Source organism: Lagenorhynchus albirostris, chromosome 17 (genome assembly GCF_949774975.1).
Source record: "Lagenorhynchus albirostris chromosome 17, mLagAlb1.1, whole genome shotgun sequence".
Classification (NCBI taxonomy): domain Eukaryota; kingdom Metazoa; phylum Chordata; class Mammalia; order Artiodactyla; family Delphinidae; genus Lagenorhynchus; species Lagenorhynchus albirostris.
This window is the reverse complement of record NC_083111.1, coordinates 52,831,880-52,858,385: the sequence shown is the minus strand read 5'-3', so window position 1 is coordinate 52,858,385 and position 26,506 is coordinate 52,831,880. Positions and strand designations below refer to the sequence as shown.

The window sequence follows — 26,506 nt, the reverse complement described above, 5'->3', positions numbered from 1 at the left end:
ATAGGCTGAAGTGAAAGAAAATGGACTAGTAAAGTTTTTTATGTATAAGAAAATAATATATAATTGTCTTGCCAGAGGCAGTATATTTTTAAAAATCATTTGCAAGCAAAAAATTATGGAAATGACATTTTGCAGTTCTGTATCCAGTGAACTTGCTACTTTTGTTTTCTCTCTGCTATATTTTATGATTCTGCCCTTGTTTTGGCACTTTGTGAGAAATATCTTTGGGGCCAGGAGAATACTATAATTTGTTTTTGAAATGAAAAGACATAGGTTTAAAAACTAGGAATTTTGAATGTATAAGAAAATTCAAAGTTAAGTATAACCATCCCTTAATTTGTGAACCCCAAGATCAGTGTTTAGGTGTTTTTAAAGAATTACTGCATGTCAAGTTTGAGTCCTTTTGGAAACCCCTGCCATTCTTGAATCATGCAGTGTGATGATGCATTTGAAAAAAGATCAAGATATTTAGAGTTAACAGAAATATGTTTAAGATGTTTTAAATCAAATCTGGATAATTGTGAACTACAAATAAGAGGACCTATATAATTACTCTGAGTACCATAAAGTCTTTATAATTGTTTAAAGATCTGTGAAGATGCAGACCTCTAACAAATATGTTGATGTAACCTCAGTATTTGTGGGATTACAGGAGAAGTAAAATAAAACTAAAGAATGTCTTTATTTAGAAGATACTTACAAATTGACTGAATACACATTTGGGTTGCATGTGAAACCGATACAGAATTAGACAGCAGTAATATATAGCACCATTACCTAAACTGCTGCTGAAGCACACAGGCGAATGGGGTTGGTGTGTCACATAATTATAAGAGAGGTAAGAGAAGGGAAAGGTTAGTGTTTACGTGAGAACAGTCTTTCATGACTGTTGGAAATGGTATGGAAATTGTGTAACTTAATTATATTATCTCCTTCCTTCACCATCTAGCCTGGGTAGCTAGGTCAGTAGTGAAAAGTTAGGGGGTCCAGAGGAAATGGGTGAGCATGATGTGTGAAAGTGCCAGTGATGAGACCTTGATGGGAAACCTGGAGATGGTAAATGATTGTTACTGCTCCAACTCAAAATAATATTCAAATTTAGGGACTATTCTGATTACACTTAAAAGAAACCAGAGGGCTTCCCTGGTGGCGTAGTGGTTGAGAGTCCGCCTGCCAATGCAGGGCACGCGGGTTCGCGCCCCGGTCTGGGAAGACACCGCGGAGCGGCTGGGCCGCTGAGCCTGCGCGTCCGGAGCCTGTGCTCCGCAATGGGAGAGGCCACAGCAGTGAGAGGCCCGCGTACCGCAAAAAAAAAAAAAAAAAAAAAAGAAACCAGAAATGTTCTAAATCATGTATTGTGTTAGAGCTATTTTACTTTAGGTTTGATCTTTAGCAAACTAGCAAATGGATTAGGGATCATTGAAGGAGCCTATCATATTCTTTATTTTGGAGTAGAGGTTGCACTACAGTCAAGGAAGCGTAATCATGAAGGGGCCACTTGGGTAGTCTGCCCGGTGCTAATAGTATGTATTTATCTGGTGAGGAAAGAGAGGGCACTCTATAATTTGGGCGATACTTTAGACTGCTTAATAAAGTGTATAAATGTAGCAAACACTTAATGCATACCTTTCTTACACTATGCAGGGACAAATGTGTGTTTTTAGAAAATAATGCAAGGGAATACAATGTGGTAGGAATTGTGACAGCGATGCACTGGGTACTCAGGGAACCCATGGATGTCAGCTAATGTGCACTTGGAGATGGGTGAGTCTTAAGATTTTCTAGAGAGTATATTATTATCTGAAATGATCCCAAAGGGAGGAGTAGGGTGAGTAAGAGCAAAAGGGAAAAGGACATTCGTAGCAGACAGTCAGCTGAGAGTTGGCACATAAGGTTTGAGAGTGGAATCCTGGAAGATGAGGATGGAGAATCCCTAAGCTGGGCAGACACTTTACTTGTTTTAGAATGTTCTCTAGTGGCAGCAAGGGAGTAAAGTGAGGTGGTTCTTAAACTGAAGGCTGCATCAGAGTCATCTGTAAAAACACTGATTGCTGGGGCCTCCCCTAGAGTTTCTGATTTGGTAGGTCGGAAGTGGTGCCCTAGAACTTGCCTTTTTAGCAAGTTTCAAGGTAATGCTGCCATGGCTGGCTCAGAGACTACACTTGGGGAATCAGTGCTACAGTGTAATAATTATGTTGTCTCTATCTGTCGCTAATTCGGGAGTACAAGGCTTTGCCTTTAGTAAAAGACACATCTTAATATCCTCTAAGCATATTAGGATATTGTGAAGAAACGTCCCTCATTAATTATCAACATCAAAATCACTAATCATATATCTGATATGGACTCTACTAAGTTGACCATGGTAGAATGCACGGGCTGTCAGGTCAGGCTTCTAATGCTTCCAACTCTCTGCTGACCCCTTTTCTGCCTCCTTCTCTTTCTCGTAACTCCCTCTTCCTAATTCTCTACGATTGCAAGTATTCTGGCACATAAGGCATTCTAATTTATAACTGTCTTGATATCTTAGAATCTGATTCCCTTATGTTTTGATTTTGTGGATAAAGTTTTGACAAAAGATTCTGATTGAAATGTGGCTTCTACATGAGTAGAAGCACTGTAGACCTTTATTTTGGACCAGACTTTGAAGGGAAGAGCAGGGGAGTGCTAACTGACAGAAAAGTGGGATCATGGTGACTACTCAGGCAGAGAGGGGCCTTCTGTTGCCTTTGTCTATAGCTGGCTCAAGAATGGAGATCGACCAGGTATTCTAACTTACTCTTTGACACTGGGTGAGCCTCATTTTCTGAGCCCCAGTGTCCTTATCTGTAAAAACTGAGGGAGTCTATGAAATCATTGCTCTAACATTCTGGGATTCTGAATGCCTTCAGAAATCACTTTTTGTTATTCCAGCCTAGCCCCTCTTCTCAAACTCTGGGTGGGAATGGCTATTCCAATATTCTCTTAACAATTCTATGTCGCAGATAAATATTTGCATTTTACCATTGAAAAGATAAGCTCAGAATGGTTCAGAAGCCTACCCAAGGATACACAGTATGAAGCTGAGCTGAGGCTAATTCCTGTGTCCCTTTAACCATACCTTTCTGCTTCTCTTGGAGAAAAGAAAATAACAAAAATCACATTATTAGATAAGTTTTAGAATCTGTCTTTTTTTTGGAGGGGGCGGGGAGGGTAAGGTCTTCACTTTCAATTGGCATTCTTTGAAAGAGTACTTTCCTGAGCTTTCTTCCCTGAAGAGGGACCTTGCCTTGGGGGCCATTCTACAGAAGGTTAACAGGTTGCTGCCTGCTGGAGAAAGCTTATTGTCCTAAAGTGGCTTGACATTGAAAGAGCTGCTCCTAGCCAGTTAATAACCTGACCAGAACTTGCTAAGGTTAAAGAATAGTTCCTTAGAGGGACCACAGACCGTGGCCCTCTTGTCCCCTTATCAGAAGACAACTGAGATGTGATTACCTGCTGAGTCTCTCGATTCTTATGCTTTCTTCTCAATAAAAGCCATCTCTGCAAGAGAGCTGGCTGTATTTTGATGCACCTATGACTGGGATAAAACATTTGCCAACTGATTTTAGTTTTAGGGGGTTGTATCTAAAAGCTTGGTCTCACCTGCTCCACAGTTTAATTGGCTGAGGTCAGCTAGTCAAGAACTTGGCGTTCTAACAGGGGCTCAATATATATGAATTGGATGATTGACATATCCCAGGTGGCTGGGGTCTCTGAGAGTAAGAGGGAGGGCTCAGTAACGCTGGCTGCTCTTCTGTGAAAGACACCATGTGCTTACTAGTAATAATGAAGACTTATTTAGCACTTTCCTTCTGGTTAAGTCTTTTCAACCACTTATGAAGTAGATACATGACTGTGGAAAGCAAGTAAACTGAGTCCTAGAGAAGTTAAATCACTTGTTCAGAATCTGGTAGTGGAGTTGATACTGGAACATGTGTCGGCTGACAACCCATGTTCATTGTTCCTGGGCTATATGCTTCCTGGAATTCTTTTCAATTTGTTTGAAAGAGGGATCACTTTATAAATTTGTGGAACAGGCAAGCTAAAAGTTGAAACTATTTTTGCGTTTTATGAAGACATTTATATTAACTACTTTTAGCATTTAAAATCATTTAAAGATAAACAAATTTCTTGCTGAAATGCTAAACATGATTATCTAGGAAGGTGATGGTATAATGGAGCAACCTGGTAGGTTACTATTGACCAAGTGACAGCCCTTTTCAATTCTTTTAATGAGCCAGCATTGATGATAATGAGGATAATTGGGTGATTCTTTTCTATTAAATTTTTGTGTGTGTGAATGATACATAAGTCTTTATTGAAGTATAGTTGATTTACAGTGTTTAGTTTCAGGTGTACAGCAAAGTGATTTAGCTATATGTACATATATATCTATTTTTTTCAGATTCTTTTCCCTTATAGGTTATTCCAAAATATTGAGTATAGTTCCCTGTGCTAACCCTAACCCTATACAGTAGGTTCTTGTTGGTTATCTGTTTCATATACAGTAGTGTGTATATGGTAATCCCAAATTCCTAATTTATCCTTCCCCTCCCTTTCCCCTTTGGTAACCACAGGTTTGTTTTCTATGTTTGTGGGTCTATTTCTGTTTTGTTTATAATTTCATTTGTATCACTTTTTTAGATTCCACATATAAGCAATATCATGTACTTGTCTTTCTCTGTCTGGCTTACTTCACTTATTTTGATAATCTCTAGGTCCATCCATGTTGCTGAAAATGGCATTATTTCATTCTTTTTTTTATGGCTGATTTATATTCCATTGTATAAGTATACCACATCTTTTTTGTTTTAATATTTGCTACAATTCATACTTAAAAAAATTATTTATTTATTTATTTGGTTGCATGTGCGTCTTAGTTGTGATAGGTGGACTCCTTAGTTGTGGCAGGTGGGCCCCTTAGTTGTGGCATGTGACCTCTTAGTTGTAGCATGCATGTGGGATCTAGTTACCTGACCGGGGATTGAACCAGGGCCCCCTGCATTGGGAGTGTGGAGTCTTAACCACTGTGCCACCAGGGAAATCCTTATACCACATCTTTTTTATCCATTCATCTTTCTATGGACATTTAGGTTGTTTCCATGTCTTGGTTGTTGTAAATAGCGCTTATGTGAACACTGGGGTGCATGTATCTTTTTAAATTATGGTTTTCTCCAGATATATGCCCAGGAGTGGGATTGCAGGATTATATGGTAGCTCTATTTTTAGTTTTTAAACGAACCTCCATACTGTTCTTCATAGCAGTTGTACCAATTTAAATTCCCACCAACAGTGTAGGAGGATTCCTTTTTCTCCATAACTTCTCCAGCATTTATTGTTTGTAGACTGTTCAATGATGGCCATTCTGATCAGTGTGAGGTAATACCTCATTGTAGTTTTGATTTGCATTTCTCTAATAATTAGTAATGTTGAGCATGTTTTCTTGTGCTTTTTGGCCATCTGTATGTCTTTTTTTGGAGAAATGTCTATTTAGGTCTTCTGCTCATTTTTTGTTTGGGTTGTTTGCTTTTTCTGATATTGAGTGGTATGAGTTTTTTATATTTTAGAGGTTAATCCCTTGTCGGTTGCATCATTTGTAAATATTTTCTCCCATTCTGTAGGTTGTCTTTTCATTTTGTTTATGGTTTCCTTTGCTGTGCAAAGGCTTTTAAGTTTAATTAGGTCTCATTTGTTTATTTTTATTTCCATTACTCTAGGAGATGGATTTAAAAGATATTGCTGTGCTTTATGTCAAAGAATGTTCTGCTTATGTTTTCCTCTAAGAGTTTTATAGTATCTGGCCTTACATTGAGGTCTTTAATCCATTTTGAGTTTATTTTTGTGTGCGGTGTTAGGGAATGTTCTAATTTCATTCTTTTACATGTAGCTGTCCGGTTTTCCCAGCACCACTTACTGAAGAGGCTGTCTTTTCTTCACTGTATATTCTTGCCTCCTTTGTCATAGATTAATTGACCTTAGGTGTGTGGGTTTATCTCTGGGTTTTCTATCCTGTTCCATTGATCTATATTTCTGTTTTTGTGCCAGTACCATACTATATTTTTTGAAGTACAGTTGATTTACAATGTTATGTTAATTTTTGTTGTATAGCAAAGTGATTTAGTTATACATATATACATTCCTTTTTATATCCTTTTCCATTATGGTTTATCACAGGATATTGAATATAGTTCCCTGTGCTGTACAGTAGGACCTTGTTGTTTATCCATTCTATATATACTCGTTTGCATCTGCTAACCCCAAACTCCCACTCCATCCCTCCCCCAGTACCATATTTCAAATACTGTAGCTTTGTAGTATAGTCTGAAGGCAGGGATCCTGATTCCTCCAGCACCGTTTTCCTTTCTCAAGATTCTTTTGGCTATTTGGGGTCTTTTGTGTTTGCATACAAATTAAAAAATGTTTTATTCTAGTTCTGTGAAAAATGCCATTGGTAATTTGATAGGGATTGCATTGAATCTGTAGATTACCTTGGTGGTACAGTAATTTTGACAATACTGATTCTTCCAATCCAAGAACATGGTATATCTTTCCATCTGTTTGTATCATCTTTGACTTCTTTCATCAGCATCTTATAGCTTTCAGAGTACAGGTCTTTTGCCTCCTTAGGTAAGTTTATTCCTAGGTATTTTATTCTTTTTGATGCAATGGTAAATGGGATTGTTTCCTTAATTCCTCTTTCTGATCTCTTGTTGTTAGTGTATAGAAATGTGACAGATTTTTGTGTATTAATTTTGTGTCCTGCCACTTTACCGAATTCATGGATGAGCTCTAGTAGTTTTCTGTAGTAGCATCTGTAGGATTTTCTATGTATAGTATGAAGTCATCTACAAATAGTGACAGTTTTACTTCTTATTTTCCAATTTGGATTCGTTTTATTTCTTTTTCTTCTCTGATTGCTGTGGCTAGGACTTCCAAAACTATGTTGAATAAAAGTGGCGAGAGTGGACATCCTTGTCTTGTTCCTGATATTTAGAGAAAATGCTTTCAGCTTTTCACCATTGAACATGATGTTAGCTGTGGGTTATTTTCTATTAATTTAAATTGGATATACTGTGAACTATTTCCTATCTTTTCAGTCTGTAAACAAAGTTCAGATAAAGGTAAGCAATAGCTTATTGCTTTGTGCTGAGGAAAGCAAGTAATAACAGCATATTTCAAATAGTTCTTAAAGGAGATGTTTTGTTCAATTAGTAAACACTTTCACTGACCAACCTGTGTGTGTGTGTGTGTTCACAACCCCACAAGGCCTCTGTCAGGCATGTAGAAGTCCTCTTAAACTAATTAAAAACTGTACACATAGATCTGGAAGAAACCTAATTGATTCTGTTTCTTCTCTCCCTCTCCACCCAACCCCAACAAATGTGCATATTGAGGCTTATGAAGGAAGTGCTTCCCCAAAGTCATACAATTTGTCAGTAGCAGGGTGGCCTAAGTGTCTGAGTTACTGACTCCAATGGAATATTCTTTTCATTATACTGTTCCTTAAAAATAAACCATGTGATGTAGACAAAACTATTATGTACAGTTATAAACCTGAATATTAGAAAAATCTCAAAGTTTCTTTGACTATTTTTTAAATGAATGGTCAGTTTAAGTGTTTAAATCCCATTAAGGATTGCAAAACATTTGGTTTTCTAAAGAGAGAAATCAATTTGTGGAAAATCACTTTAAGAGAACACTGAGGACTTCACTGGTGACAGTGGTTAAGAATCTGCCTGCCAGTGCAGGGGACACGGGTTCGATCCCTGGCCCGGGAAGATCCCACATGCCAGTGAGCAACTAAGCCCATGCGCCACAACTACTGAGCCTGTGCTCTAGAGCCCACGAGCCACAAGTACTGAAGCCCGCATGCCTAGAGCCCATGCTCCACAATAAGAGAAGCCACCACAATGAGATGCCCGCACACCGCAACGAAGAGTAGCCCCCACTCACCGCAACTAGAGAAAGCTCGTGCACAGCAGTGAAGGCCCAACACAGCCAAAATAAATAAATAAATTTATAAAAAAATAAAAGAGCACTGAATTGGAAGGAACTCTGAGCTGTGATTTGAGCTTTTGCACTAACTAGGTTTACAAGCTTAGACAAATACATAACAGACGCTGGAATAATAACCTTCTAGTTCTAATAATTCTCAAGAGTATCTATTAAGAAAATACTGGGTAACACAGTATTATTTGCTATTGGCTATTCACTTCTTTAATATTGATCTCTTTGTGACTTTATATGAATTTTAAAGTCTAGTTTCTGCTGTGTTCAATCTCTTCTTGCAACCCTTATCTCTACTTGGTTTACAGGAATATGCCTACTTTTATGTCTTATAGAAAGATAAAAAATGAGACATAAGCGCTTCAGTGTAGTTTATAATAAATTGGTGCCTAATTTGGAAATGGAGATTTTTATAATTTAAGTATTTTTGTTTTAAACAAACAAGGTGAACTCTGTTTCAGTGTTTATTCTAACCTGAAAGAGATTTAATATTAAATTTGTTAGTCATTCAGTAGATACATCTGTTGTGTCAAGTACCCATACCCTGTGAATACTGAATAGAATAAGACACGCTCTTTTTCATGGGCTCTCCATTTAATAGGGTGATTATAATGAACATAGTTATTAACAACTATGAGAAGAATTATTGTCATGGGCGTCTGGGTGCTGGGAGAGTATGGGGAGTTTTAAGGAAACTTCATGGCTAGGGTGAAATGTACACGGTGATGAAGTGAGGATAGTAGATGGGTATGTCTATCAAGAAGGATCTTATGTTTGAAAATCGAGGGTTTGAACTGATTCTGGAAGTGAAAGGGAGCCATTGAAAAATTTTAAAGCAAGAAAATGACATGACTAACTTGTGTTTTTGAAAGATCACAGAGGTCCTCATGCAGCTGCAGTCGAGCAATCTTAGTTTGAGCATTATGATTTGAAGCATTATGATTTGAGCAATCTTAGTTTGAGCATTATGATTTGAAGGTATGGTTAAACTATCAAGGATTTAATATGTAGGCCAGGTTGGAGATACTGTTAACAACTTCAGTTACGGTTATTCACCTTCACACTGCAGATGTTTAATATACTGGTCTAGGGTAGCAGTGCCATGACTACTTGTTGCAAGAGAGACCCTTTTTTAATTGTATTGGGTAACTGCTAGAGAAAACTCAAAGGGTACTCTTTCTTGCTATTTGATCTGGATGACAAATTATATCAAATAGATAGCCTAAGAGCTAGGATGTATATTTTCCTCCCTGTGGTAAACATGGCTATGTGATTTTCAATACTACTTATATTTAAAAATTTTAAATGATGATACTAATATTTGGAATGTTAAAAGTCTGTTCAGATATTTAATAGAGGAAATCTTTTTCAAGCTTACATTTAATTTTCTTGTGGGTTTGGTAGCTCTCTTGAATGAGCCTATTATTTCAGGATAGACCCAAGTTTGACAGCATCATTCTCTGTTAAAGGCAGATGCTACCTTGTGCTCTGTTTCCCTTTGTCTAAGTAAGGCATCTATTTTGCACTTTAGTTTTTAAAGTGCTTTCCTGTACATTCTCTCATTTGTTGCTGACAATCCTATGAGGGAGATAGTATTATCCCTATTTACAGAGCAGATAACAGAAGTTCTGAGAAGTCCACTTACGAGCCTAAGTGTTGCCTGCCACTACATGGCACAGTGAAGGCTGTATCTACTTCTATCATCAAAGCTACCTTCACAAACAGAGCTGGGTAAAGATATCAGACCATAGGACTAGATATAAACATGATGCAGGTTTTAGCCAAAACATTATTTTGTAAAATTATTTTTTTCTCTTCAGTCAACCCCTTCGCTGAGAAGTCAATGCCACATATAATCAAGAAATTAAAAGCTTATTAAAATAGGGTGGAATTTTGACCTATTACTAACTGATAAGGAGTCACCCTTTTTTATTTATCAATATACTGTGAAAAACATTGAAGTAAAACATTGAAGTAATATTATCCCTATGTTGAAATAATTTCAGAGTCCTCAAATTCATTTGATATTTTTCTTACACACACTGCCAGATGGTGTGTATAAGACATCACTATGCCTCTCTAAGTTTAATGCTACCATTTGGTGTTTTAAAAATGAAATTCTTTTCTTTTTTCCTTCAATGTACTCCATGGATTTCCATCATTCTCTAGGCATCATAGTCAACATACTATGACCAGTGGTAAAATCAGTCCTGTCACCTTTTTGGTAGGACCCTTGAGGTGAGAATAGCTTTCAAATTTTTCATTGGTTGGAAAAATTCAAAAAGAATAGTATTTTATGACACACAAAAATGATATTAACTTTAAGTTTCAGGGTTCGTGAATAAATTTTTATTGGAAAACAGTCATGCTTAATCACCTACATACTGTCTGTGGGTGCTTTTGTTCTACAACAGAGGTGAGTGGTTTAGACAGAGACGGTGTAGCCCACAAAGCCTAAAATACTTTCTATCTGGCCTTTTACAGGAAAAGTTTGCCTATTCCTGCTCTTGCCTATTTGGAGGGTGAAGGGATTCAGAGAGTCTCCTTGTTTTCCTTGGATGGAGGTTGAGTGGAGGGCAAGACATATATTAGCTTACATATGCTTTACTGTTAGTTGGGTGGAGAGATTTGCATTTTCCAACATTTGGAAAAATTCAACTAAGTCTTTTTTAGGTCTGAAATTTATTAACCTGCCTTGGTTCCACCTTAATATGAAAGGGTGACAACTTACCAAAAAAGGAAAAGCACAAGGAGTAACCAAGATGAGAGATCTGCTACTGGTAGGAATTTAAAATCTGATAAGAGATATTAATTTGGTTTATAATTTTTTTAACTTTTTTCATTACTGTCACATTTCTTTCCTATTTTATTCTGAGGTAGTTGTCCTTCTCTCTCATCCCCTTTAGATGGGGGGAAAAAAGCCCTTTAAACACCTAGCTTTGTATTCCCAGCAAACGTGTCCAAGTTTTAATTGCAGTTGTTTTGAGAATGATTTCAAATATCCATCACTCGAACATATGAGAAATGAAGCCAACATTTTTATAGTTCCTTATTATTTGACCACATGATTTTACACAAGCCTCAGTGTTTCTTCAGATTTCTTTGTGTGGGTGGGCAAGATATAATTTTTAAAATAGATGTCACAGTGAAGCTCCCAGCAACATATTTTACAAATTTGAGGGTTTTTTTTTAAGAAGTGTTGTAACACTTTAAGTTAAAATAAATCAGGAGGAAACAATTTTTGATAGCATATATATCCTGTGAAGTTGAAATAAAGGGCACTTTGGGCATATAAAACAGAATTCTATAATTATCTGAAAAGCAATGTATACATTTCTGGATTGAGTCCATTCATCCTACCTAACTGCAATTTGAGAATTAAAATTACTCCCAGGCCATGATTTTTCCCATCCTTGTGGTCACTGCCCTAACGGCCATGACGGACCATGTTTAGTGCACTTCATAAATTGAACATCTTTATAGCGCTTGGAAGTGGGTGCTGCATGTTTGACGCAGTATTGGTTGAAGGTTAGGCTTATTTAGCTCTAGGAAGTAATACACATTTTATGTGGTATCTTTTAACCTTTTCTTTTTGTTCTCACCTTTAATTTGATACTCTGAACAAAGATATGATATAGGTAAGTCAGATATTTTCTCCTCCTATCTGATGGGGAAGGAAGTAGGGCACAAAGAGCATGTAATTTCCCGCCCCTCCCCCCAATTCAGACTTGCATTTAGATCTCAGTTTTCCTAAATCCTGGCTCTGAATGTTTGAAGTAGATGACTTTCTATGTAGGTACTCAACAAATGATTGTATTCAGTTTGTTTAGCCGTATGACCTAAACAAGGGTAAAGCTACTATGTTTACTGTAGACAGTGGTCTTTGGATAATGCCTTTCATTTAAGTAGTACATTATGTATGTATGTGTGTATATATATATATATATGTATACATATACACACATATGTATATAATTAAAATTTATTATATGAATGTATAGGATATAGAATTAAAATAATTATACATATACCCATATACATGCAGTGTCTTGGTACCTTATTTGAGCTTCCTTCCATCCGCCATCTTGGACTATCCTAGTTGGCAAATTTTTATACTCATAATAGCTCACGTTCTCTTCTCAGATATTATGCTGAGATCTTTGCCTCTATTAAACCTCTGACTTCTCTCAACTCTGAGATAGGGCCTGATGTTACCTCCTTTTTAAAGGTGAGGCAAAGATAGCTCTACTGACTTGCTGATGGTCACACAACAGTAAGGGAGCCAAGACTGTAACCTCAGACCTGCTCACCACTGTACTATTTGAAAGGCCACTATATTCTCAGCATAGTACTTATTCCCTGCCTTGGCTCTTGTTTGAAATGTCCTGTTCTGCACTTGACATAGTTGCATTTCACTCTATGCTAACTCTCCTAGCTAATAAAGGCAATCTTTATTTAAATCCACTCTGGTGGGTTTTACACAGACTTCTACCCTGGATCTTCTCTTAATTTAGTGAAATTAATGCTGGTTTACTGCATCATCATTCAAATAGCTCAGTTGTAAGTATGAAACACTGAGTCCTGAAACCTCTGAATCTGTCCTTTATTTTCTTTAGGTTGAAATATAATGAAGCTTCTGATGAGCTGCATGTAACTAGACCCTACTAGAAAAAATGTAATTTTAGATTTTAGGTCATAAGTTTTCATCAGCCCCTACTCTAATGGGATTACTGCAATAGTACACATTAGAAAGGCATGATTTGTGTAACATAAAGCTTAAAAACTTTATTTAGGGATATTTATAAACCATTGCAAGTTTTGAGAAGGAATGTTAAACAGCAGTATTTGAAGTTGTTAGAGAAGCCTAAAAATATTTAAACAATTTTAAGAAACCTCATATGAAGTTGCACAGTCTAGTACTTTCCATGTGAAAACACTGCTAAAAGTCTAATTTCAAATGTCTTTTGGAACAACCTGTCCCTTTAATATCTGTTCAGATGTTAGTATACACTGGGCCAAGAAACCTCTAGGGTTTTCCAGGGGTTGACTTGATGCTCTTTGATCCTTGCAACTGCTAACTGAAGACTAAATCTCGCCCCCAGCCGCCCACCAGGGGTGTGTATGCCACGTTCTGAAGGAGGTGCCAGGAAGCTGACACGAAAGGGCAATTAGAGAACAAGAGGCGGTTGGATATTCACAGTGTGCTGAGGAGCCTGCAGCCCACAGCCCTGGGGCCCAAGAAATAACAGATTCCTCAGTGTGTGTCTGAGGTCCTCTCTACCTCACTGATTCTTTTCTTTCTCTAATAATTGATTGTAACCTACAGAATTATGTGTTCACAGTTGGGTTGAACAGAGGCTGCTTTTTCTCTGTTTTTCATTTAAGGTTTTCATTTTTTTGTTTATATTATTAGCCGCTCTGAGATATTCAAATAAGAGGTGGTTTTTGTCATCTAGATTTTGCTGGGGAGATAAATAAAACTCTCGGTGTGTCAAGGCCCTGAGAGCTGCGGCACCAAAGGAAGAGGCAGGGGAGGGGGATAACTGGATCTTTCTCTTCTCTCAGCTCATCTTCTCCTCCACCCACTTTGTTGGTTCTGTTGATTCACTGTAACTCCTTTCCCTATGACTGTTAGCTCTTAGAGCATGAGACTCTCAGTGGTTTTCCTTACCTCCCCTCTATCCCTGCTCTCAGGTAGCTTAATTTCCTGAAAATACCCTCTCCCCAGTTCACTGTAAAGACTTTAGCGTAGTTACATTATTACCTTGTTGCCTGCCTGGGTACCTTTCCTATTAGTAGACAGAATATCCTGCAGTGCAGGAACTTTGCTTCTTCATCTCTCCCTCTAGCTATCATCCTGGCGCCTGGCTCCGAGGGGCTGTTATCTGCCAAAATGAGGGAACAAACCAGATACCATTTTGATCACGTTATTCTCATGTGTAATCTATGGGGACCTCTTACTGCTAGTTAGACCAAGCCCTAATTTGAACTTTACTTCATTTTTGTTCATTTTAATTGTTACTTAAATACTTAAAACCACAAATAATTTATAATTTTACCTCCTTTTTTGAAACTGAATAAAACAAGAGGTGAAATTCTCCACCCACAGCCATCTAAAGCCGAGTAGCCACGTCACCCATCTAACCTCCAGTTCATTCCGGCCCCTCTTCATCGGGTGTCACGCACTACGTGAACCATCGCCGTTGTGTTACGTTGGAGGAGTCGCCCTCCCAGGACTCTGCTCTCCCCTCTGTCTCTCTCAGACCTGCTCAGCGGAGGTTCCAAATTCCATAGCACACATGACCTGCCACACATCAATATTTGCGTTCTCCATTATACTCGTTTTCAGGTGTTGGACTATTTGTTCCTCCCATAAGATTTGTAGTCCTTTACCAGCAACCATAGATTTTCTTTCTCTATGAAAGATATTTACAGTGCATTTGAAACAATCTCATATTAAGCATTCAAATGAGATTTTAAATATAATGGAATTGAGTTTTTAAATGGCATTCACTTGGCAAGCACTAAAACTCGACCATGTGTCCAGCACTGTGTTAGAAACAAGGAATTCAGAGCTTGGAAAAAAAAAAAGTTTGTAATGGCAGAACAGAAATGGATCTTCTCTGCCTCTAATGTACCCAGCACATGCTTCTAATATCTCCTGTGCTATGTTGCGATGCCCTGAAAGTGCCACATGGCCCCCTCTCTTTGGCTTTTCCACCTCCAGGACAGGGAATGGGTGTTACAATTTTATGTTCTCATAAAATGGCACAAAACCTGGCACATACTCAATTTTTGGAGGATGTTTGGAATGAGCTATTGAACTGAACTAGAGTATAATTTGAGAAATGTTATAATGGAGCTGGTATGGCTACTGTGGAAGGACAGAAAGGGTACCCAGGCTATTTTCTGTTTCTTGGCCAGAGCAAGCCTCCCTTGCCTAATGACAGCCCCATCAGATTGCATTTGGACACAGTTTTACTTGGACAATAATTTTACTTAAACCGATACTGGCAGCCCTCACTTGGTGGATTACAGTTTTGAGGAGGCACTATAATTTAGAAGCATGTAAATTGGATAAAACAGGGTCTTGTATTTCTGAACAAGGACTTAAAGCCCAGGTTTCTAGAGACAAGACCCATGTTTAGTAAAGTTTGATATACCCATTTTCTTAGTCAGTATAAATTTTTGAAAAGTTTTTCAGTCTGTTGAATGATCCCATTGGTGTTTTAAAACTCATTTATTTATAAAATGGACATAAAGATTTTCCTGAAATGTTAATATAGTGGCTATTTCTGGGGAGTAGGCCCGATGTGTCATCAGGTAAGGAAGACTTTCTATCTTTTCCTTTAAACCTTCTGTACTGTTTTGAATTTTTATTCGTAATGAGAATGTTTTATATATATATATATATATATATATATATATAATTTTCTTTTTTTGCGGTATGCGGGCATTCTCACTGCTGTGGCCTCTCCCGTTGCGGAGCAACAGGCTCCGGATGCGCAGGCTCAGCGGCCATGGCTCACGGGTCCAGCCGCTCCGCGGCATGTGGGATCTTCCCGGAGTGGGGCACGAACCCGTGTCCCCTGCATCGGCAGGCGGACTCTCAACCACTGCGTCACCAGGGAAGCCCTGTTTTACTTTTCTATGAAAAAATGAGTTAGTAGAATTGATGTGAATCCCTGAAAAGAAGCAGACTGGCAGTGTAGTTGGTTTTATGCCGCTGTTAGCTTTAAAAAGCTTTTGGCTCGGGCTTCCCTGGTGGCGCAGTGGTTGAGAGTCCGCCTACCGATGCAGGGCACACGGGTTCGTGCCCCGGTCCGGGAGGATCCCACATGCCGCGGAGCGGCTGGGCCCGTGAGCCATGGCCGCTGAGCCTGCGCGTCCGGAGCCTGTGCTCCGCAACGGGAGAGGCCACAACAGTGAGAGGCCCGCGTACCGCAAAAAACAAACAAACAAAAAACTTTTCGGCTCAAAGGTGTTTGTGAGTGAACGCATTGTGTCAGTTCAGGCTGCTAAGTATGTGGGCGGCCTGCTTTGGTTTTACGTTGTGGCGAAGAGTGACGGAGACCAGGAAGATCAGTGGAGCTCTTGACGTCGTTACAGCTTTGCACCAATCAGAGCTTTTATTTAAATGCTTCAATGAATAAAAAAATGTTTAACTTTTTTCCTAATGATTTGGAAAGCACCATTGAACATATGAAAGCAAAGGACACTGGCAAGAGATGGTCAAATGATTATTTTGAAGGCTAAGGCAGGTTCAGCATTATCACATAAGGGGTATAACCTCATGCTCCCAAATCTGAAAAAAAATTGGGATGGGATAACATTCCTTTATTCATTCTTGCCTGTTTAAAAATCAAAAGAATTTCTTTTAGAATGTAAATACAGTGGCATTTTCTGTATATTTAAGTAGGTCACAAATGTATATTGAAATATCTTTTTCTCTTTTACTTTTAATACACAAATACATTGCAATTAAAAAGATTCACATAACTCAGAAATATAATTTTTAACATTTCAAAATTCCGCTATTTCCCCTTCGCAAATTAACTTCTCACACTACTTCATATATGTACACATACACGTGTATATGTGCTTTTATTGCATCATACTCTATATATCCTGCAACTTGCCATTTTTCATTTAATGATGGGGCTCACAGCTTATTCTCAGTCATTGCTTATAATTCACCTTGTGCTTTTTCATGGTTATAGTATTTTATAATTTGAATTCATCAGATTTTTATTGTACTGAAATTTGAGGACAAATAATTAAGCTTTCTTCTAGCCAGATTTATGCCTGAAGAAGTCCTAAGGGACTTTAGAGAGAATGATAGGTATTTCAGAAATTCCACATTCTGTGAACTGGTTTAGGAGCATGGAATGAAATGAGGAAAGGGAGCTACAAGTAACAATAAAGATCAGGAAAGGACCTTGTAAAATTATTTCCAAATGCTTATTGCTATAACTTTTTGGCCTAAAAGCTCATAGGTGCAGGCCATGTTAAAAAAAAACAAAAAACAAAAAACAATCAGATCTTATACATAACAATTGACTTATGAAATGTATAGTCCTTTTTTTAAAAAAATATATAAATGCTTTGTTCTCTTCACCCTTAAGGTCTGTTTTATCCTTTGGAATGTTTATCATTATTTCTTGGAAAATAATTCTGCTAACAGGAAGGGCTGCTTGCTTTTTCGAAAAATGTAGCAAGAAAACCAACAATTTGTGGACATGATGGTCATGTATTTTGACCATGATTAAGAAGCTACTGACCAGCGATAGACCACCGTTTTATAAAAATATAGGTTACAGCATTTAAGGCTGCAAATGAACATTTTATAGGGTGATAAACCATTCTTCTGTGTCCACCATCCTCCCCTGAAAGAGCAATAGTGTAATTTGACTATGGACTTTCACCCACACATAGTTGGTTTTCCAATTGTAAATTTGGGTAACATTTTAGAAGAATTAGCTGCTTCATGGTGGTCACTTAATACATGCAAACATGTTTAGACTCAAACTTGAAAGGTGAAGATTGCCGTTTTCTTTTTATAAGTCTAGAAACTGTCATTATTTATAATGTAATCTATTTTAACAAACTTTTTTAGTGTTTGTATTCTGGCTTTATCTTCTCAATTTTCAAAATTTTGATATTCAATGATTTCATGTTTTGGTTATATTTTTTATTCAATTATATCTTCGGTTGTGGAAACTAGTTTTTAAAGCTTTTCTGAATCGTTAAATCACCAAATATAGTACTGGCACTCAGAGGCTTGTTAAAAGAATAAAAGTGTTGCCAGGGAGTTTTCATAGAGCTTTATGTGCTGTTAATTGCCATCAATTAAATCTGTTACAAGTAATAATGTACTGTAATCTGTCGAAAACCTCTCCTTTCAATTAACCAATTCTCCGACCTTTCCTTCCTTCTCCTTGAAGAGTAGTTTAGAGTTTATTTATTTTCACCCCTACAAACCAATTACCTCTGGCCCAGCTGTTCCTCGAATACAGGGGAATCTGACCTAGAATACAAGCCTGTAAATTATTGCTTCTTTTTACACCTTGTAATGTGAATGGTTTAGTGGAAAAATACATGTTTCTGTTTCTAATTCACTGGTGCTTCTATCTGCAGACTACCGATTATGAGCTAGTCGATTTACATATATTGTTGTAGATCCTCACAATAACCTTGTAAAGTCAGTGACATCCCTGTTTTATACAGAAGGAAACAGAGGCTCAGAGAGGCATGTAGCCATTCAGAGTCACATAGCTGGTAAGGGCAGAGCTGGGATTCAAAACCACACCTAGCAGAACTGAAAGCATTTCTCTTTCACCAACTGTTTCCAACGAAATTCAGTTAGTGTGTTATAGAGAAAAGAGAACAGATTTAGAAGACAGTCCATTTGGGGGCTTTCAGAACCAACTCAGCCATTACCAGCTTTGTGACTTAAGTCTCAGGTTCCTTATTTGCAAAATAGGGGTATCACTGCTCACCCTGATGGACTGTTGTGAGGCTAAGGAAATGTATTATGGGTTTTCCAAAAAATGACTTAAAGTACCCCTCCTAGTTAAGACACCCTCTGATGAAAGTAAATGCATTGAACAGAATTTTACTTACTGTCTTGGAACAGAATATACTGATTAGAGTGTTCCCATTGTGTTTTTCATAGTAGGTCTTTGGAAGAGCAGAACAGATTTCAATCCCACCAGCAATGTAATTTGTAGGGGGAGTGTTTTTCTTTTTAATCCTTCATTTTAATCCCATTTGGAGTTGCAAAAATTTCTGAAGGGTCTCATGCTGCCTAGGGCCCCGGGCTGGAATTTTGTCTTAGCCTATTTATGTGGTGAGCTGTTGGAAGAGGTAGGAGTGATTTAGAAGGAGATGGCATGAGGAAACAAATGAGTTGAACACATATTTCTCTGACCACTAGAATTCCAATTGAGCTAACCGGTGAGTTTGTGAAAGTTTTATTTGCAAAACCAGTAAATTTTTGACTGAAATTTTCTCTTTCTCTTTAAAATTGTTTTTAGGATGCAGAATAGAAAACTGTGATTCTTGCTTTAGCAAAGACTTTTGTACCAAGTGCAAAGTAGGCTTTTATTTGCATAGAGGCCGCTGCTTTGAGGAATGTCCAGATGGTTTTGCACCATTAGATGAAACCATGGAATGTGTGGGTGAGTAGTTTTCCATGTAACTTTCAAACTTCAACTTTTATTTTAACACCCGTTTCTTGGGGGAAAAAAATGCATGCTGGATGTATTCATCATAGAAACAAATCGGTTCTCTTGTTATTTATTAGAACTGAAAATTATTTAAGTTCTTTGCTGACTTTATGCTGTTAGGCAGTACCATATATTACATTTTGCTTCCAAATTTGTTAGTTTTACATCTAAGTTAAACCGCTTAAATGCTGAGAATAATGTTTTTATTATCTATGTAATACATCCATTTCTTAATTAGCTTATAAAGTTATTAGTAACCGTTAGAGAAAAGCATTTTGTTTAGAAGAAAAACAAGATTTTCAAGCCGTGCCATGTGCTTAGCTGGTCTGTCACTGTTGTTACGTGTGTTAATTATGGAGGTTCTTGCTTAGCCACTTGTATAAAAAAATTCAATTGGGAAGAGATTTTTTGTGCCAAATGTACTTTGTTGATGATTGACTGAATGTTGCAAAGTGCAGTAAAACAATTTTACTTTTACTAAATTGAGATATGTAGAATGCATAATTTAATATACATATATATGCTGTTTGTGAGTAATAATTAGGAATACACATTTTATCAATTTTATATTTTTTGAGTGTTTAAAAAAGTTCGGTAATTTTATACCACTGATTAAAAGGTAAAGATCTGTCAGTACCTACGTTTTGATAAATGCCTCTATCTAATCTTAGGTGTGATGGCATCTTCACCACTCCCACCTCTGCCATGCCTGAATTTTATTTGACATGTTATACATCTGATATGGTGTACAACAGAGCAGTGTATTCTAAATGAGGCTTTCCATCTCTTTAAAATGGAGAGTTAAATTGAGAACGTTTTCCCTGTAGAAATTTTGAAGTAGTCTGTAATTATGTATTCGGAAGCTTGCAGAGAACACATTTAAATGAGAGGTTTTTGAAGAAATGTGTACATATATTCCTATATATGTGTGAGTTAATACATGCATACAGGCAACACCTTACTGCAAAATAAGAAAGTCACTAGAAGAGCATATTCAAAACGTTGAATTCGTTTGAGAGGCAAGACCCACACCTATTACAAATGTTCAGTGGAAATGCTTATGAAACCCTTAACTATTAACAAATTAACCATAGAGTCCTATGCATTCCCCTAAATAAAAATCTTAAGTAGCTTTGAAAAATCTAAGAGTTCCCATGACGCCTGCTGAGATCTGGAATGTGGAAATACTAATGGTGTGTGGACTCTAGGCCTGAGTCCTCATCTGCTAGTGTGATGGGGTTTTTAATGGTGAATTTGATGAGGAGGTTTAACTTTGCATATTTTTATGCTTTTATCTCCTCCCCCTTCCTCTCATTGCAGGGTATTGGAGAGTAACCTACTTTTCCACTATATGAACTTACAAAAGGGGATGCTAAAAGCTTACATATCTAGGCAAAACATACATTTTCAAATATCTGACCATATTTGTTTACTTTTCAAACGATGGTAATGTACAGTATCAAGTTAGGGAGTAAGAAATATATACTGCAGTGTAAGACACCTTTTAAAAGAATTGAGACGATCAGAAAATGCGAAACACTCACTATCCTTTTCATCATATACTTACTTCCAAAATAAAACTAACACACTTGTGATTTTCATGGGGGGCATGCAGAATTAACCTGTAAAATTTTGTGTCCTGTCATGGTATGAAAAGAGTATCTTTTACTGTAGGTTTTAGCTGTTGAACCTTTTAAAGATTATATATTTCAATGTCTTTAGAATGGACCAGTAGCATCCCTTCAAAAAATGAACTAAGACAAATAGTAATTTTTAAAGTACTTATGTGGTAGTTATTTACTTTTATCTATAACTTCATAATTCAAAGAGTTAAAGTTTCTGAAAGGTGTATACAGGTCTTGTGGGCTGTACAACTTAATTTTTGGTATCTGAAGGTGGGGGAGTTAGAGAAACACTGCTATGTAAATTTGGTGATGGTGGAGAAATGTATACCAAATTGTCATCTGTGTTTGTTTTCTCTCTATTAGAAGGATGTGAGGTTGGCCATTGGAGTGAATGGGGAACTTGTAGCAGAAATAATCGCACATGTGGATTTAAGTGGGGTCTGGAAACCAGAACACGGCAAATTGTTAAAAAGCCAGCAAAAGACACGATACCATGTCCAACGATCGCTGAATCCAGGAGATGTAAGATGGCCATGAGGCATTGTCCAGGAGGTGAGTTCAGATAATCCCTATTGTGGGCTGTGTGCTTTCTGAATTCTCCTCCTGTCTAATCACCCTCGCTCCCAAAAAAGTATTTATCTATGAGGGAAACCTGATAATAACATTGGTGTGAATATTCCACGTTACACTTCCTTAGAGACGAATGCTTAAACTGTGAAGAATGTAAAGTGAATATTTAATTTCATGGTACCTTGAAAATAATTTAGAAGACTACATTACAAATGAGCTTTTAAAATGAGATTTCTAAAAGTGTGTATGTGTGTGTGTGTGCGCGCTGGTTTTTTACTTTTTCTTTTTTTTTGCTAATGTACCATAAAAGCCAGTTCTTATGAAATCAGGCCTTTGCTCTAAGAGAAGTAGCCAACTTTCAGCTGAGAACAGTTTAGATTAGAAAGGTTTATGGAATCTGTAAAATCATCTGTATCATTACTAGTTGAAGATGACAACTTAAAATAAACTTGCCCAAACACTGGGAGGAATAAACATTGTCTTAATGTTACCACAATTAGCCGGTTCTCTTTGTTTTGATAATAATTTGTGGAAAACAGCTACTGGTATGTGTATGTTTATTTGTGTCTTTGTAGTAATTGTGCTGATTTGTAGTAATTATTCTGTAATAACAGGATTAGGCCCACTTACAAATTAGGAGAAGTGTACATAGCTCAGGTGCTGGCTGGAGCCGAGTCCGTATGTTGAAATGCAGTTCTTAGCGCTGGTGCTGTGCTTCTGAAAGCATAATCTCTTGTTACTATTTATTTTATCACTAGCGGATGCCGCATTGCCAAAGATGAAGTTAGGATTTTTCTAGTGCACAAAGTAGGAAAGCAAAAAAGAAAGTTGTGTTTAGAAAATTGCCCTGTGAAACAGTCAAAACTTTTGTTTGCTTTCGTTCTTCCTGTTGGGCACAGCTTTTCAGCTTCGTGGCTATAGCCCAGAGAGGGAATATATATCTGCTTAGAATGGATTTATATCCATATTATGCTGCCTCATAGAGAATGTCTATGATCCATGGAGGAAGACAAAACTTAAGACTTGAAGACTCCAGTCGGCCTTTGAGAACTATTAGATCCAGATTCAGAAGCTACTATTAGGACGGCAGCTTTTCCTCTTGAATTAGTTTTGCTTTTCTTTGCTGAGTCTTTGAAACAAAGTTTTTTTGGGTCTGCTTTTCACTAACAAGGATGGTTTTGTTCAGTTAAACTGGGTATTTTTCAGTCAAAATATAAGAAAATATTTTCTTACAAAACTAATAAGCCACTTCTTGGATAGCTGAGAGCATTTAACCTGCAACCTTGTACCTAAAAACAAACCTGATGTATTCAGGTATTGGAAATAAAGACTTTCTTTGTTGTATATTGTTTATATAGCTACCCCCCCATTCCTCTTCCAGCAACGTGGTCCCCCAATTGTGGTTTACGTTAATAGCAAAAATTAACCTGAAAATGCTCCTATAACAAACATGCTTATGTGTAACAAGAGCCAGCACGTTCCCCTCCCCTCTGAAACTGTTTTGACTTAGCCCCAGCCTTGCTTGAGAATTTTGTAGGTAACAGCTAAATTTTTAACCTGTAACGTTTATTGCATTTTTATTTTTTATGCTTCAAGCAACAGTGCATTGTCTTAATAGATATAACCTGACACTGTCAACAATTAAAATTATGTCAAAACAAATGTTTATGTATCATCTGTTAATATTCTCTTTTTGACAAGTGAACCAGCAATGAACTCTTATTTAATTTACATATAGGTTTTACCAAATATTATTTATTAGGATAGACATTAGGAGAGACTAGCTATTGCTCTAATCCCTGTATCTACATGTTCAGTTTAATAAATTCAATTTTTGAGTAAACTTTAAAGTTAGTAGGTTTAAAAAATTATATTGGAATTTGTTTTATGTTTTTAAAAAAGGGAACTAACATAGGATTGTTGATAGAAATGGAAAATGACTCTGCAATAAAATAACTTCAATTTACAAATGTAGGAAATGAAAACTAGAAAGTTAATTTTGGAAATTGAGCACCAATTGATAAAAATTGGCATAACTTCCAGTGGAGTATCCCACCTTGCCTCAGGTGAGAGAGGAAAAAGTTCCTTTCTCCAATAGGTCACGGGGATTAATGGAAGAATAGAGAAGAAAACCACTTTATCCCACTTTACATCTTGACTTGATTTCAGTGATCTGCTTTGACAAACCATGCAAAAATGTAAGTTGTAATCAGGTTGGGAATACAGGCATTTTTCAGATCTTTTCAACATATGTATGGATTTTTCTCCTGTTGGAGCCAATCTTAACCTGATTGCACACAAACGCAGCCTTAGCCTCCTTCACACTGGAGCATGGGCACATTAAAATCAGCTGCTTTTCATTACTGGAAGCCATAAGTTAGAGGTCAGCGAAATGGAGTAGTCCTAAGTATATAAGATATTACACTGAAAACTATTAGAAATGAGACAATAAATGGCTGTAAGATTTAAAAACAACAGCGTAATGCTTTTGCCTATTTCCCCTTAATTACTGTATGCTTATTTGCTTTTAAACAGTGAAAGAATATTTGGAAATGTCTTAAGTCATGGATTGATGTATGACTTGAGTTACTGTTCATTTCCAAACTTTTCTTGATTAGTTATCCTTTCTTTCATTTCTGATGACATAATCTGTGGACTACCTTGGGCTTTTCTGACTCTCACTCTTCAGGATTCCGGTCTGGTGATCAGGAGATCTGGGTCTCTGCACCATGTCAACTCATTAATTCTATGACCCTTGGCAAGTCACTTAACCTCTCTTGGCCTCTATTTCCTCATTTTAAATTGAGGGTATTGAGGTAGGCAATCTCTAAGATCCAGTCCAGTCCTAAAATCCAATGACTCTACGACTAATTGCCAAAAGATATGGGTAGGTTTTGTGGCTGTCATGTGAAGGGTAAGGAAGAGAACTGTAAGCCCAAGAGCATTGTTTTACGACCAAGAACTGACCACTTTTCCAGTAGCTGTACTGTGCATTTGCCAAGCCTTCTACATGTGGCAGCTTTCATCCTCTTCCTTCCTCCTCCTTCCTTTTCACAGATAGTGAACCCTCAAAGACTGTCCAAGACTCTTGTAAAGTCTGCATATGACCTATGCTTTAGCTACTAAGATAGCAGGAGGATGCAGAAAGAAAGATGAAGGGATCGTAAAAGACGATGGGAAAGAGGGAAAGACTGACAATGAGTTAGAGGAAAAACAATTGAACAATGAGTGTAGGAAACAAGGGGAAAAAGAACAGACTACTAAAAATGAAGACTGTACTCAGAGCAGATGTAACTGTCTTCACTCCCCTCCCTCCCACCCTGAGCACACTAATAGAATTCATCCTGTTGGAACCAAGTTATTCTATTAATATATAACCTGCAGCTTTATTATGACTTAAAAAAATTTTTTTGGCCACACCACGCAGCTTGCAGGATCTTAGTTCTGAGACCAGGGATTAAACCTGCACCCTTTCAGCAGTGAAAGTGTGGAGTCCCTACCGCTGGACTACCAGGGAATTCCCTAACTTGCAGTTTTAAATAGAAGGACTTTCAAGTGTGGACTGTGTTGTACATTAGACAATATATTAATAGAAAAATATAAACATGCTATGATGAAATTTAAATGACAAATGGAAGAACAAAATCATGGTTGCTGCAGTACAAAGTTGGAAAACATTCACGTACAGGGAGCGGGGGTTGGTGGGAATGTCATTTGGAGGTGACAGTAGTCTTTCACAGGATTGGCCAACACCACCTCAACCTGAAATCTTCTGTCCCATATGTAAAGTCCCATGATAACTAATTTTAATTTATTCATCAGGTGTTTATTGAGCAGTGCTGTGTACCAATCATTGGTCTAGGCATGGTATTGCTCAAAGTTCTTACGGTGTTTTTTCTAGTGGGATCATGGCAATAAGAAAGTGGGTGAGTGCATAATTTCATGTGGAGATGGGAGCTATGTGAAGAAAAATAAAGCGGGGTAAGGAGCTAGTGAAAATTTGGATTGGGAGTGTAGTATGTAGGGTGTTCAGGGAAATTGAGGGAGTGACATTTGATCAGAGATCTGAATGAAGGAGATCTTTTGAAGACCTAGGGGAAAGATTTTTTAGCTCTTGACTCAATAGCTATGTTTTATGAACATCATTGATTCTTCCATTACATACTAGGGAAGAGGAAGGAACTGAGATCCAGGAGGCTCTGCCTGGTCCATGGAGATGTAGCAAGTTATTAATGGTAAAGCCAAGAGTAGGACCAACATCTTGCCCAGAAAACTCAAGTTTTCCTGTACCTTTTCCTTGTTCCTTATCATAAAATTCAAAGATAAAAGCTATGGTTGTCCAACATCGAAGAAGCTGACTTTAAACGGTCTCTCCCTCCACCCCAATGCATCATTTTACTTTGTTTTACAAATATTTTTTAAAAACATGACACTCTGCAATCACCACCTCCTCCCAATGTCCTCCCACTTGAAATAGCTGGTGAAACATACCCCAAAGGTCATTTCACAAGTGCCGAAGTGTTGAGCCCACTGGCTTTGTTTTGCTTCAGCCATTCCTACTAAGGCCATCTTCTTCTGTAATCTTAGTATCTTTGGTCCTCAATTTGTTGTGGGAAAAAAAATGTGATTTCAAGATTATTCTTTCCATCCGCAGTCTTTCACGGTGGCCCTCCCCCGGAGGCTGTCTTGGTGGGGCCACACCCAGCACTCCTCTCTGCCCCCTTGCTCCCTGGCTGTCCAGGAGCCTTGGGGCTCTGAGCCCCTCCCTCACATTTAGTAGCTCTGTGTCTGGAATGCCCTTTCTCTTTCTGACCCATCTAAGCAATCAGACTGCTAAAGTACTTTAGGTGATGCTTTGACAGATGGTCAGATAGCTCTCTGTCTCTTTTGCTCGTGGCTGCCTCAGCTCACAATACTTCAGGTGTTAGTAATAATATGGTGCAACTCTTTAAGCCCTCATATTTTCGTAGTATTTTCTCAGGATTGTGCTACAATTTAAATATAAAAACTGCCCCTACCTACGATTTCAACTTGAAAACAACTCACTCCTCTTAT

The 26,506-nt window shown here is 37.6% G+C and overlaps 1 protein-coding gene across 1 annotated transcript in view; it reads left to right on the top strand.

The window, feature by feature from the left end:
• The window catches only part of RSPO2 (R-spondin 2), a 161,816-nt gene that overhangs the window by 81,967 nt on the left and 53,343 nt on the right, over positions 1-26,506 (top strand). The window contains exons 3-4 of the mRNA XM_060127796.1: positions 19,065-19,208; positions 21,245-21,433. Coding sequence (XP_059983779.1) covers positions 19,065-19,208; positions 21,245-21,433 — 333 coding nt within the window. The remainder of the gene's footprint in view (positions 1-19,064; positions 19,209-21,244; positions 21,434-26,506) is intronic.